Genomic DNA, 14,670 nt, shown 5'->3' on the forward strand with positions numbered 1-14,670 from the left:
GAATTGTGGATGCATAGACGTCAAAATCGTGTCCAGGAGGATGAAGATTGCACGTCCCAAGGGTCGACGATGCCTTTAGCCCATCCTCAGGGGAAAGCGTCATGAGGGGGAGTCTCAGAGAATCTGGGGAGCGTCACAAACATGTATGTTAACATCACTCTGTTCTGCCAAGACAACATGGGGCCACTGCTGCAGAGGATGGAGGTGGGTGGAGGTGGGAAGAAGTCCTTCAAACCCCAGCACATGAAGAAGAAGCGTCCTGTATTCACCCCTCAAAACTCTTGTTCACAGAGAGCTGTGGGCTATGCTCAGCCAGGGGCTTCTGTGCTGTGTCACGGGTTTGCAGCAGGTGCAGCTTGGGGGTCCAGGTGGGGATTTTCTTGACAAATTCAAAACATGGAGGTTTAGAACTAGCCACAAAATCCACAGACACCTGAAATAAGCATACTTGAAGAACAAACATGTGGTAAGACCCTCCTGACATCATGTCCCAGGGAAATAAAGACCAGGCCCAATGCCCACTCAAGGCCAAGGTTAGCTCCTCATAGCAGCTGCCCCTGGAACAGCCCAATAGGACTGGTGCAGTGGATGTGTAGTTTGGACAATGGTGGGCATTGTGATCAGCATGTACTGCTCAGGAAGAGAACCAAAAGAACTCCAGGCTGTACTTGGGAAAGGCAGCAGATATAGTCTGTGAGCTCCAAGTCCACTCACAGAACCTTCATGAGAGAAGACTGCAGGCAGTTTGGGCTGCTGGGGGCCTCTGACCATCATAGAAAAAGCAGCAGGTGGCCTCCTGGAATGTTTTTTTTGACCACAACACTGCAGTGCACCATGCTCGTCTGTGCTCCATGCGGTACCACACGGTTTGTGAACTGGGCAAGGGGCTGGAGACTGAAACACACAAAGACTCATAGACAGAGACATGAGTCATTCTTGATGCCAGAATGCCCCAAGAATGTCCCCTTTATTGTGTCCAGGGGCAGCTTATATAGGAATAGCCACGCCCCAGTCAAACACACCAGAAACCATTCCCCTGCCATCAGGAACTCCTGAGGGTCTTGTGCTCAGAGCAGCTGTAGGCACACAGATCAGGGGAAAACAAGTTGTTTACAAGAAATTCAGGGTCTGGGGGTTCGCAGCTTCCAACACAACACTTCTGTTCACATACTGCCATAAGCTTCAAGGTGTTACCCTAGAGGAAGAGGAGAACACTTTGGGGTCTGCTCTGCTGTCTTTTATGGAAAGCGAGCATGTATTACTTACACTACAGGCTTAGTTACAGAATAAATAGGTTTAATGGCCAACTGGACTTGCCATTCTGGGCGTCCCCGCAGGTCCTATGGAGCATCCAGTCTATATTGAGTATGGTGCTGGCAGGTTCTGCTACTCACCGAATACACGATAAAGAAAACCTCAGGTAGGCTGGTAGATGCAGGTGTAAAGATGGGCTCTGCAGTAGGCAGGAACTCGATTCCAGTTAGCAATTAACTGGGCTTCTATAAATAAATGGAGAAACATCGTAAGGAGGGGCTGACTGCTCTGGCTCCCTCAGTCCAGCAGAGATTCCAGAAGGCTAGTGTGCTGCAAGGTGCCCATCCTACAACCACACCTCTCAGCCATTCCCAGGGTGACGGCTCGGCATGGCACAGGCCTTGGGCACGGACCCACTTGTGGACATGGAAGATGAGAGGCCCAAGTGGGACAACAAACTTCAGTACCTCCTGAGCTGCATCGGCTTTGCTGTGGGACTGGGTAACATATGGAGGTTCCCCTACCTGTGCCAGACCTACGGGGGAGGTAAGCCACCTGCTTCCCAACATGCTCCCTGTTCAGCCTTTTCCGCCCTCGGGTGGCAACTGTCTCTTCTTGGAAATTACATTTTGCCATTATCCAAAGAATAGCCTAGTGCCTTTGAGTCAATCCTAGCACCCAACCTTCTGGGATCTTGAGTAAGAGTGGAATGTGGTACCATTGCTGCCTATCACACTGCGTCTTGGTCTTGGATGCAAGCAGTGGACTCTGGATTCCCATCACCACCTGGGTGTCCAGCTAGACTCAGGGTTGGTTTCGTCCTGGTTCTTTGCATAATATTATAGCAAGCTGCTTGGCTTCATCAGTGATCCACCCCCCAAGGCAGCCGACCCTTGGCACAGCACAGGCTTGGGTTCTGAGAGTCAAGAGGTTCTGCAGAACACCTAGGACTATGGACACTATGTTACTGATCATTAAACTCTACCCATGGCAGCCTATTACTTAGTAAAGGAGAAAAGTCACTCCCCCATACACACTCACAGAGCCTCTCTCCCTTAGACACCTGTTTCTCTTCACATAGCTACAAAGCCACGCTGATGATAGCTCTTTACTGGGGGTGCAGGAGGAGAGATTTCAAATATAAACGACACTGTCCTGAGAGCAAACATGGAACAGCTCCCGATAGGACAGTTGTGAGCTTGTGGGGCCCGGCTGGGACACCAGTCTGACTTGTTCCCCAAATTTTCTTAGCATCTATATTGTGTATGTGTGTGTGCGCGTGCACACATGCATGTACATATGTGTGTGTGCGTGCATGTGCATGTGTGTGTGTGTGTGTGTGTGTGTGTGTGTGCGTGCATGTGCATGTGTGTGTGCATGTGTTTGTAGGTCGCAGAACAACATCAGCTGTTGTTTCCTCAGGTGCCATCTACTTTATTTTTTTTTAATACATGATCTCTCACTGACCTGGAATTTACCAAGTAGGCTTTGGCTCGCTGTTCAACAAGCTACGGAGATCTGCCCACCTCCCCCACCTCCAGAGCTGAGATTACAAGTGTGCACAACCGTGCCCAGCTTTTTACAAGGATGCTGGGGCTTGAACTCAGATTCTCATGCTTGCAAAGCAAACACTTTAACCGCTAGGCTATGTCCTTAGCCTCCACGATACTACTTAAAAAAAAAAAAGGCACCAAAGGTCCTAAGATCTGGGTGGGATCCCCTTGTCATTCTGTCCCTCGCTGAGAACAGACACTGCACTTAAACTGTCCTGAGCACTGCCTGATGACGTCATCACTTCGTCGACCACAGTGATCAGCTGTGGGCACCCGAGGCTATCTGGTTGTCTGCTCACCCTGTGTCATTTGTCATTGCAGGGGCCTTCCTCATTCCCTATTTCATAGCCCTGGTCTTTGAGGGGATCCCGCTCTTCTACATTGAGCTTGCCATCGGCCAACGCCTACGAAGGGGCAGCATTGGGGTGTGGAGGACCATCTCTCCCTACCTTGGTGGAGTAGGTATGCCCCATTTCCAGACTGTGCCACCCACTCAGGTCCCTTGGGGACCTCTTAATTGGGGAGCGGGGTACTTTATGGTGAGAGACAGGGCAAAGATAGCTGGAAAGATACAGAAGCAGCTGTGACAGGCCATGTGTTAGGGGAGGGTTCCATTTCATCCTCTTCTTGACTTTGGGTGCGTTACTGTGTCTGCAGGCCTGGGCTGCTTCTCAGTGTCCTTCCTGATCAGCCTGTACTACAACACCGTTCTTCTGTGGGTCCTATGGTTCTTCCTCAACTCCTTCCAACACCCGCTACCCTGGAGCACATGTCCATTGGATCTCAACAGAACAGGTAAGACCCCACTGGGAACTCGGAGGCTCCACGTGTGGCTCTGGAGCAGTCTCTTCCCTAAAGGGCACATTTGAAATCCCAGAGTCACCTGGATAGTTTTGTTTCCAGAGAGGCACCTAGCCTCTTGCAGAGTTCTTCACCTTGGCCTTGGTACCAAAGAGAAGAAAGAAAAGGTTCCTGGGGACTTGGGAGATTAGTTGATAAAGTGCTTGCCTCACAAGCGTTGATCGCCAGACCACATGTTGTATGTGGTGGTGCGTGCTTATAGTCCTAGTCCTGGGGAGAGAGAGAAAGAAATATCTCTCGGGCTCACTGACCAGCCAGCCTAGCCTCATTGGTGAATGTCAGAACAATAAAAGACCCGGCCTCAAAGAAGTCGGATGGCATTTCTAAAAATGATACCCGAAGTTGTCCTTTGCCCTACATGCACACGTGTTCACACACCACATCCACACATATATACACATACATGCACACATGCACACAGATGCACACAAGGGGCTCCTGAGACCAAAAGGGAGGCAGTAAAAGCAGCCCAAGGAGCCCTTTCAGGGCAGTTCCAGGCTGTGAAGGGTCTGCCGTGCTGGCACCTGCAATTCATGGGTAGTGGTTAGGGAATGGCGTGGATTGTCTCCAGACTCTGAGGCCAGCCTGTAACAGTGCTCTTGGCTCCAGGATTTGTGCAGGAGTGTCAGGGCAGCGGCACCGTGAGCTACTTCTGGTACCGGCAGACTCTGAACATCACATCTGACATCAACAACACAGGCACTATCCAATGGAAGCTGTTCCTCTGCCTGGTGGCCTGCTGGGCAACTGTGTACCTGTGCGTCATCAGAGGCATTGAGAGCACAGGGAAGGTGAGTTGTGCTGCCTGCATACTGTGTGTGGGGAGCTTGTGTGCCCGAGATGCTTTCTAGAACTGGCCCCTCTTGGCTTCTCAGTGTTTCCTTCTCCTGGTCCTGCCTGTCCTGGAACTGACATGTGTGTAATGGGAACTGACTTTTTTCTGTGTGTTCATGACATGTATGTAATGGGAACTGACATTCTTCTATGTGTTCACACAGCATGTCCACCCTCCTCTGTGTGTATATGTTGAATGTGTGCTCTTATTGATAGCCTCCCATTGGGTTTCTTTCACCTGAATGCTTTCTTCTTACTGGGGTGTTTAGGCCATTCACACCTGGTGCGTGTGACTGGGATTAACTCTTCCACAGGGTTATCTTCTGTGGGCCCACCAAACCTCTGCTCCTGTTACTCTTTCTCTGGGAAGTCACATCCCATATGTCCTCCTTGGATTGTTACAGGGCTACCAAGAGCACTGACTGCTCCTCTCCTACTCAGCGGCAGTTGACCTCACATAACCTGTGCCCTTAAGAGCCTCCTCCTGTTTCTCTTTCCCTCTTCTCCCTTCCTGGCTTGGCACTGCTTTTGCTTCTAAGGTGTTAATAGCACAAGCATTGTCTGGCTCTGCTGTGAACAGGTCATTGTCTGTCAGGGACAGAGAACAGTGGCACTATTGGTTAATGTGGTTTTTTGGAACAGGAGAAAGCCACCCGCGTTCATCACGCGAGGGTTCTGTTCAGGTGGTCATTTGGACCCTCACACCCTGGCTCTGACTGCTGGCTACAGAGCTTCTGTACAGAATCCACACAGCCTGTCACGCTCTCAGCAAGCTCTTGAAAATGTACCAGTGGGTCCTGTGGTCTGTCTCATGGGGTTTAGGCACACACAGAGATTATTGTCCCTTGCATATCCTTTTCACGTGGACACTTAGAGAGAAGAAACCTGAAATGCCAGCTGAGGACCATGCTGGTCCAGTGTAGGAGGGGAGAGTATGGGCAGGATTAGACAGGGCCTAGCTCTGTGGCCAGCTGGAGTATCAGGGAAACAAGAATGGTATAGAGAAGACACTGGCCACATAGCAAGAACCCAGTGAGCCCAGAATGAGGATTAGAAGGAGTTTGAAGAGGGCCTCAGGATACAAGGTCAGGAACAAGGCCATCCAAGAAAGACTGAGTAGAGTCCGATCATAGCTATTGCAGAAGGGAGATGTAGCAGGAGGAGGCTGAAGAGGCATCTGGAGAGAGGGAGGCTGTGGGCTATGGAAGGGGAGGGGAAGCTAAAGGAGGGAGTCCAGGATATGAGGAGCCCAGGGGATGAGAACAAAGGCTGGGAATGGGGGCGGAGGAGGCTGGCTGGGCGGCGGTGGCGCACACCTTTAATCTCAACACTCTGGAGGCAGAGGCAGGCGGATGTCTGTGAGTTTGAGGCCAGCCTGGTCTACAGAGAAAGAGTTCTAGGACAGCCAGAGCTGCCACGCAGAGGAAACCCTGTCTTGAAAATAGAAAGAGGAAGAGGCCGAGGGGTAAGAGGTTAAGGCTGGAGCAAAGGCTAGGAAGAGAGAGCCTGAAGAGGGGACACCTCTTTATGGGGACCAATCCTTGTTCTTGACAGAGACCTGTGTATCCTAGGACCTCAATGCTTCCTTCAGCTGACACAGGGCACAGATGTGAAAATGGAGGTACATGTGATGTTGTCCATGAGCTAAAATCATGAGTCTGACCTTGCCCTGACCCCACATTCCCAAATGCCCAGTGCTGGCCTAGTCTGAGAAGAGGACTGGGACATGGGCCCTGGATGTCTACTCAGCGGCTCCTACAAAGGCTTTCTTGTGGCACCAGCTGATCCAACTGTCATTCTTTGTTGCCCTCAGGTGATCTACTTTACAGCCCTGTTCCCTTACCTGGTGTTAACCATCTTCCTCGTCAGAGGTTTGACCCTGCCTGGAGCAACAGAGGGCTTGACCTACCTGTTCACTCCCAAAGTAAGTAGACCTTATGCTCCTAGGGGTCATGGCCAGGGTACATTGTCAGTAAAGCTTGCCAAGTCAATGTGGAGTGAAGACACCCACAGGGATCAGGAGGGACATCGTAGCTAGATGAAGCATGCAAGACTCCTATCCGGGGCAAGTAGATAACTGAGTGGGGAGACATATGAGGGAAGGTGGGGTGCAATTGAGTGTAGTTCAGGGAGAGGCTGGCTGGGGATCAGGTGACCCACACCTGGATCAGGTACTGACCCCTGCTATGCTCCCCATAACGGTGAGATACCAGACTCAGGAGGCCTGTACCCAGAGCCCGTGACCCTGCTAGATAACCCCAAGATCCTGGGAATTTTCCAGCACATTACTAGTGTGAGCATCAGAGAAAGTAGATAAAGATAGTTCATGCTCCTCAGATTACCTCAAGGCACTCTAATGCCAGGCCTAGGAGGGAAAGACTCAGAGCCCTAGGTCTGTATCTTGAGCTAGGGGCTTGTCAGACTCATCTCAGAACTGGGTCTGCTGCTCCCCCCAGGCTGCTCACTTCTGAGACCTTAGAACGAGTTATACCCTCCTGCTCATGAGTGTGCCAGTGTTCTGAAATAGTCAGATGGACAAGCTGGTATGGTCTGCCCACTGCATAATGAGGCCACCCCCGTTCATTCCAGATGAAGATTCTCCAGAACCCACGGGTCTGGCTGGATGCAGCCACCCAGATTTTTTTCTCCCTGTCTCTGGCCTTTGGAGGACATATTGCTTTTGCAAGCTACAACCCGCCCAGGTATGCAGACTGTTTGTGTGTGGATGCCTTTACAGTCCCAGCATTGAGTCAGCAAACCTGAGACAGACACAGCAAATTGGAATCACGCTGTCAGATAAGGGAATTTCCTATGAACTCCAAGTGGGAACTTCATTCTGAATAGAATAGCTATTACTGTTTTACTGAGGATAATGCAGGATGCCCTCTGAAGGTTTTCAGGTTGGGCCTCGGTGGCAGTGTCTGGACTCCACCAAGTGCTTAGCTCACCCAAGGCCGAACAGGGATGTAAGTGGTATACCACAAAAACAATTGAAGATGCCTGAAGAATCCTGGCATCGTCCATTTGGACATAGCAGATCATTGCAATGGAAAGGCCTGGGCCCAGTGCCACAGCAGATCACGGTCAGATCCCAAAGAATACGAGAATTTCACAGGTTATCTTGACACAGTGGCCAATAGTCTGAGTTGATGGGAAAGGGTTAACAGCTGTTCTTGCGGAAGTACTCTCTGGTGGACTTTGTGTGAGGTTGTGGTCCAGGAAAATCCCCGCAATACTGGCTGCTAGGCAATTGTGCACGAGCTCCTTTCTGTCGTGACCTCCGGTTTTGCTTTTTGTTATGACTGACACAGGCAGCTTCATTTTCTTTATGACTTATTTTTTTTTTTTAGCACAACCTTTTCTCATTTTACGTAGCTATCCCCGTTCCCACTTCCTCCCCTCCCCCCCACTTCCTTCACCTTCCCCCTGCCCCATCTCCCCATCCACTCTTCAGAAAGGGTAAGTCTTCCCCATGGGGAGTCAACAAAGTCTGACACTTCACTTCGAGGCAAGATTAAAGATACCCTGCTGTATCTAAGCTGAGCAAGGTATCCCTCCAAAAAGAATGTGCTCCTGGGTGCCAGTTCAAGCACTAGGGATGAATCCTGGTCCCACTGCCAGTGTCCCCACAGACTGTGCAAGCCTCACAACTGTGCCCCACATTTAGTGGGCCTAATTTGGCCCTATGCGGGTTTACCTACTATCAGTCAAGAGTCAGTGAGCTCTCACTAGCTCCGGTCAGCTTTTTCTGCAGGTATTTTTATTTTTATTAATTTATTTTTATGTGTGTGGGTATTTTGCCTACTATGCAATGTGTTTTGCCATGTGTGCCTGGTGGCTGAGAAGGCCAGAAGAGGCCAGATCTCCTGAAACTGGAGTTACAGATGTTTGTAGGTACTGAAAACTTAATTTCAGCCCTCTGTAAGAGCAACAAATACTATTAACCACTGAACTATCTCTCCAGCCCCAGAAACTTCATTTTTGATGACAGTGTTCTCATGTCTTTCACACTGGGCAGGATGCTGATCAAAATGTGCATAACATGTACTTGTACCATAAAAGCATATAGGTAGTGTTAAATTTTCTGGTCTGATGCTGACACACACAGATGCTGCTGCCGGATACCAGGGTGCAGTGCCAGTACTCTAAGCTACCGGGCCACACCATGACAGACTCTAACAAACCAACTTTATGTGGCCATCACCTTTCTATAGGACAGAGGAGGTCTCTGAGTGTTTGTGGTAACTTACTGGCCTGGATTCACTCAAGGTGCACTTGTATGCATTCTCCTTGGAGAGTAGTCTCAAAAGCCTGCATCTATGCCCACCACTCCATGAATGCCCAGACCTTGGTGGTTCTGAGTTGGGTTGTAGTGGAGGAGTGTGGGGAGAGGCTGAAGTCATCCTGGGAGTATGAGATCACCCCGCATATCCTCCAGGTTCAGAGTGAGCCTGCCTCGGGCTGTAAAGGTGCTAAGGAGGGAATCGTTCCCGTTTCCTCCCATAGGAAGGCTGGTTCTGACCCAGAAAGTCCCATGATGGCCATGTGCTTGTGTCCAGGAACAACTGTGAGAAGGACGCCGTGACTATCGCCCTGGTCAACAGCATGACGTCCCTGTATGCATCCATCACCATCTTCTCTGTCATGGGGTTCAAGGCGACCAATGACTATGGGAGGTGCCTGGACGGGTGAGCACAGCTGTACTGGGCTTCACAGGACAAGGTCCTCCCTCAGACACCAGAATCCATGAGATGAACAGTGTCATCCGAAAGTTCCTGTCCACTGGCAACCTCATATTATTGACGGAAGTAAGATAGGAACTGAGATGAGGCAATTCTGGAGTAGAGTGGTCCTAGAGCAATGACAGATGTCCTTATGAGCCAGAAACGGACACAGAAGAGATGGCAGTAGAGGGCAGAGGCCACAATGTTACCGAGTGATGCCTACGGCCCCTGAGTTCTAGAAGAGGCACACGTGGGTTGCTTTTCTCCTCACTGTGACAAAGCTACCTGACAGAAATAATTTACAAGAAGGATTTATTTTGCTCATGGCTTTAGATTCTAAACTTTAGAAAGTTCAGTCTGTGTTTTCTCGGTCTCATATGCTTGAGTGGAAAGAACATCAGAACAGTAGAGTGTGGGTGGAAATTCCTCAGCTCATTTGGAACAGACATCAGAGAAATAGAAAAGGATCTAAAGAGAAGTCCTCCCTAGGATACACTTCCAGGGACTTACCTCCTCCGTAAGTTTCTAGAACCTTCAAAACAAAACTGCCAGCTGTGGGAATAGGCTTTAACACATGACTCTATGTGGGATGTATTCTATTTCAACAATCTATCCCACCTCTGCCCCCAAAGACACATGGCTGTCTCACAGCGAAAAATGCATTCAGTCTATCTCCAAGCATGCTCAAAGTCTCAGCAGTTGTAATGTTCCTTGAAAGGTGAAATTCAATGTCTGTTCTGAAAACCACACAAATCCCTAGCTGTAAGAAACCATAACATTAAAAAGAAAGATATTTCCAAGATACAATGGCACAGGAAACATTCCTTCTAAAAGGGAGGATCAGGAGAGTAGCAGAGAAGGATCAAGTCAAGGCAAGACTAAAAAACTAGAAGACACAAAGGTAAAATCCTGCATCTCTGTGTCTGGTACCCAGGGCACATGGTAGAGGTATGAGCTCCAGTAGACTTTGGCAGTCCTGCTCCCATGGCCTTGCCAGTAGTAGCTCGTATGACCTTTCTCTTGTACTACTTCTATTTGTAGACTGTAGCTTTCCTTTAGCAGAAACTCTACATCCTTGGTATCTCTAATATCTTTAGGTGTCCACAGTAATGTAGGCTTCTCCCTCACACCTTCCCATACTGTCTTCTCAGCAGCTGCCTGCAGGAACAGGCAGTCTTAACTGTCCTATAACTCCTATAGTTTACATGTCTGCAAAAGCAGTATCAGGTGAATGATGCCGAGGTCTGCTGCCCCTCACTGCCAAATCCCTCATTGATGAGGGGGGAATCTGTCTCCTCCTCATTCATGCCCACAGAAGAGGTGCCCCTATTCTTAGCCCACAGGCGTAAATAGCCTCCTCTTTCCAGTGCTTGCCAGACACAGGTATCCATGGGACACCACAGGGTCTACAAAGGCTGGAGTCCTCATCTGGGTGCTGAGATTTGTTTCAGAACTTCCCTGAGATATTGGAACATTTTCTGGCCATTGTAGAGCATCCAATCCTCTCCTCACCAGTCTCTTTCTGATCCTGCAGAAACATCTTGAGCCTCATCAATGAGTTCGACTTTCCAGAGCTTAGCATCTCCAGGGATGAGTACCCAGCTGTCCTCATGCACCTGAATGCCACTCAGGCAGAAAGGTTAGCCCAGCTCCCACTGAAGACCTGCCATCTGGAAGACTTTCTGGATAAGGTACCCACAGGAACAGGACAGGAGGGCTGTCCCTAGGAAACCAGGGCCACACAGAGAGAATTCTGAGCTGCAGAACGCTGGGGACATATCCCACAGGGAACCCCAGAAAAGCACCTCAGTCCACCTGCATCTAGCAGACAGAAATTTAGGATGACAACATTGCTGGGACACAGAACATGGAAGCCACAGTCTTGTCATAGAGGACAGTGGGTGCTGGGGACCAGACTAGGGAATGACCACTCGGGGGAAGATCCTCAGGGCAATAGTTCCTGGCCCCTGATCCCAAGGCCATAGATTCCCTGCTCAGCTGATTGATATTCCTTATTCAAGGAAAAACACCCCCTTTCCTCAGAGGAGTGCCTGTGGCCTGTCTTCCCAGAAAAGCACTGTGGCATTTCTGACACCAGAAAACATGTGTGTATATAGATCATGGTGGAGAGTGTGTACATATCACAGTATAGGACACACATGTCATAGTAGTTGGGGGATGCACAAATGTGATGCTGTGAGGCATGCACATGTCACAGTGCAGGGTTTGCCTATGTCATGGTGTGAGGCGTGAATGTATCATAGGGTAGAGTATACATGTGTCATAGTAAGAGTGTGCGTGTGTCATGGTGTGGGTGCATGTGTATTACACGTATCACAATGAGGGTGTGTATGTGATACAGTGTGGAGCACAGATATGTCACGTCATGGTATGGGTTGTATACATGTTATGGTGCTGTACACACATGTCAGTGTGTGTACATGTGTCACTGTGTGACATGTATACATGCTACAGCGTAACACATTCAGGTAAAGGTATGGATGCACATGTATCAGGATGGGGGTGTGCATGTGTTATGTGAGTTGTGTGCTGTGCACGTGACCATAGCATAGCCTCTGTGTTGCAGAGTGCCTCGGGTCCAGGCCTGGCCTTCATCGTTTTCACAGAAGCTGTCCTGCACATGCCAGCCGCTTCTGTGTGGTCCGTGCTCTTCTTTGGGATGTTGTTTACCCTGGGTCTGTCCTCCATGTTTGGGAACATGGAGAGTGTCATCACACCACTATTTGACATGGGGATCTTACCCAGAGGTATCCCCAAAGAAGCCATGACCGGTAAGTAGATGGGTGGAGGGCCTGTCCTCACTGTCCACCCTGGGCTTTTGTCCATCTTGCCCATCGTTCAACAACCCACTTGGAAGCAGAAGTCCAGGGCTCATGTTCCTGGGGAAGGCTGAGGACAGGCTCACCTCTAGAAGTTGGAAAACCCCAATGGCCTCCATTTGGGGAATAGTAGTAGAAAGGAAAGGATGGGGGAAGGTAGATAGGAGTGGGGAGAAGGGAGGAGCAACAGTTGGGCTTCCCTTTCCCTATGCAAACAGAACCCCATCTCTAGCAGGTCCTTCCTGCTGTCTGGCAAAGTACTGGGAGAGATAGGGAGAAAGGAACCAAGGGGTGGGGGTCAAGGAAACCTGAAAAGCCTCCTGATCCTCCACCACACTGCCTCTCACCCTGCTTACCTTTCTCCCCAGGGATGGTCTGCCTTGTGTGTTTCCTCTCAGCCATCTGCTTCACACTGCAGTCCGGAAACTACTGGCTGGAGATCTTCGACAGCTTTGCGGCTTCTCTGAATTTGATCTTTTTTGCCTTCATGGAGGTGGTTGGGGTCATCTACGTTTATGGGATGAAGCGGTAAGCTGCTCCCATGTCCCCTCTCTGGGCTGAGTAGGGAATGGAATGGGTGGTGCGGTTGTACCCACAGCTGTCTGGATCCCGGGAAATGCTCTGGCCTGGTACCTTAAGATCCAGGGTGGGCTCGGGGTGCCCACGGCTCTTGGCTTTAAAGGATGGGCCGCACAAGGGAACCCGAGCTAGTGTTTCTGTGTCTTCTGCAGGTTCTGTGATGACATTCAATGGATGACTGGGCGGCGGCCCGGGCTCTACTGGCAGGTGACATGGAGGGTGGTGAGCCCTGTGCTGCTGCTCAGCATCTTCCTGTCATACATCATCCTTCTGACCCAGAGACCGCCCAGCTACAAGGCCTGGAACCCCCAATACGTAGGTCCTTCTCACGAGGCTGTGGGCATCCTTCAGGCTTTACCTAGCATCCATGGTGCTCCCCGTGGCTTAGATGATCTATATGTGGTAGTGTGGTCTGACCACTTCTGGTAACTGGGAAATCAGGGGTGTAAATAGTTGGTTGTCTATAAGACTGAAGACGCTAACATTCCAAGGCTAGGGCTTTCGTGAGCAGAGTGTGGATCTCAGGGGTTTCTACACTCTAGGACAGTGCTTTGCAGCCCCTTGAGGGGTCAAACAACCTTTCACAGGGGTCACCTAAGACTACAGGAAAACATAGATATTTGCATCATGATTCATAACAGTAGCAAAATTACAGCTATGAAGTAGCAATGAAAATAATTTTATGGTTGATGGGTCACCAAAGCATGCGGAATTAAATTAAGGGATCAAAGCATTAGGAAGATTCAGAAGCACTGCTCTAGAGACATAGGTCCCACTGGCCTCTCTCTTAGGGACATTTCACTTTCTCTGTGTGCTTTGGGACAAACAGCCAGAAAACTGCTCAGGTTTTTATCTACCACAAGATAAATGATAGACAGAGGGTGTTGTACGATTATCAATATGGCCCCAGGCTTTTCACAGTCTCCTAAGTTTGGTGGGTCACTTCCAGCTGTGACTCTTGACCTATACCCAACTTCCTGGTTATCAGAGGCATACATGCATGGTTCAGAACTTCACCTGCATCTGTGTCTCTCATTATCATGAGAGTAAGCCTCTCTAAGTCCATCCTGGAGAGACTGCAGCAGAGCAGCAGGAGGCTGTAAAGGAGACTGTATACTTGGGAAGTTTGCATGAGAACTCTCCTGTTAGATGCATCTTATACCTGCCCATGCAAACATACAAGAAGCATCTGAAAGTTGGGTGAGCTGTGTTGCCATGTCACAGAAGAGAAATACGGGGACCCAGAATGATGGCTGTACAAAGCTGCCCTTTTGGGGGTACTCACCCTCAGGTGAGGTTGGGGTAGGAGTTCTGGCCAAACTTCTTTCATTTCCCCAAGAATCTGTGTACTCACTGTTTCAAGAAGTGGGGAGTAAAGTTGCCATTTTACTTAAGTTGGTGGCTAAGGATCAGCCTAGCTCCTCTTGGGGATGGGTAGTGTGGTCCCTGCTAGGACATATATCTGAGCATGCCCTTCTGTCTCCACAGGAACACTTCCCCTCAAGAGAGGAGAAGCTCTACCCGGGCTGGGTGCAAGTCGTCTGTGTGCTCCTGTCCTTCCTGCCTTCACTGTGGGTTCCAGCAGTTGCTCTGGCTCATCTACTCTACCAGCACAGACAGAGGTGCAAGGATGCACACCTAGAGAGTGGTCTGAAGCCACAGGAGAGCAGAGGCTGCTGAAGAACAAATCCAGAGTAGACCAGGGTGGGGAAGTAGACCTGTGCCCTCAGACCCAGCCTCATTACACTCTGTCCATGACCAAGACCATATGATTATTGCATTCCCAGCTTTCTGTGTGGCAGAAGACTCATAGGCTCAGGGCAGCTGCATGATGCCCAGTGGGCATCTGTGTGATGCCATTTCTCCAAATCTAGGTTCCCTAGGGTGCAATCTGTGTGTGCATGGCTTCCCCTGAAATCCATGCTGAGTGGGGTAGTCCTGAGTATGCTTGGTTGGCAGTGGCAGGACTGTGGAATCCCTTTCCTATGAATGACCTCCAGATTGTTAATAACAGGAATTCAGTCC

The 14,670-nt window shown here is 49.9% G+C and overlaps 1 protein-coding gene across 6 annotated transcripts; it reads left to right on the top strand.

Annotated features, from left to right (window-relative positions):
• Window positions 1–1,643: 1,643 nt before the first annotated feature.
• On the top strand, window positions 1,644–14,404 carry Slc6a18 (solute carrier family 6 member 18). 6 transcript variants are annotated; one of them, XM_038323820.1, is made up of 12 exons: window positions 1,644–1,800; window positions 3,129–3,269; window positions 3,465–3,602; window positions 4,278–4,459; window positions 6,316–6,426; window positions 7,092–7,204; window positions 9,062–9,190; window positions 10,761–10,917; window positions 11,814–12,018; window positions 12,435–12,594; window positions 12,798–12,960; window positions 14,134–14,404. In XM_038323820.1, exons 1-12 carry the CDS (start codon window positions 1,644–1,646, stop codon window positions 14,323–14,325), a joined length of 1,848 nt encoding a protein of 615 aa, XP_038179748.1. In that variant the 3' UTR covers window positions 14,326–14,404. The 6 variants fall into 6 exon arrangements, with proteins under 6 accessions (XP_038179748.1, XP_038179749.1, XP_038179750.1 ...); XM_038323821.1 differs by having other exon boundaries at window positions 12,465–12,594; XM_038323822.1 differs by lacking the exon at window positions 11,814–12,018 and adding an exon at window positions 12,091–12,139 and having other exon boundaries at window positions 10,761–10,915; window positions 12,394–12,594.
• Window positions 14,405–14,670: the final 266 nt, after the last annotated feature.

The sequence above is a fragment of the Arvicola amphibius genome, chromosome 3 (assembly GCF_903992535.2).
Source record: "Arvicola amphibius chromosome 3, mArvAmp1.2, whole genome shotgun sequence".
Classification (NCBI taxonomy): domain Eukaryota; kingdom Metazoa; phylum Chordata; class Mammalia; order Rodentia; family Cricetidae; genus Arvicola; species Arvicola amphibius.

Bases quoted from the DNA above. Each gene is read 5' to 3' on its own strand.
- Slc6a18 (XM_038323820.1), top strand. From the start codon at position 1,644: ATGGCACAGGCCTTGGGCACGGACCCACTTGTGGACATGGAAGATGAG. The intron at 3,270-3,464 runs GTATGCCCCATT...CTGTGTCTGCAG, and splicing joins TCCCTACCTTGGTGGAGTAG to GCCTGGGCTGCTTCTCAGTG. The intron at 12,595-12,797 runs GTAAGCTGCTCC...TGTCTTCTGCAG, and splicing joins TACGTTTATGGGATGAAGCG to GTTCTGTGATGACATTCAAT.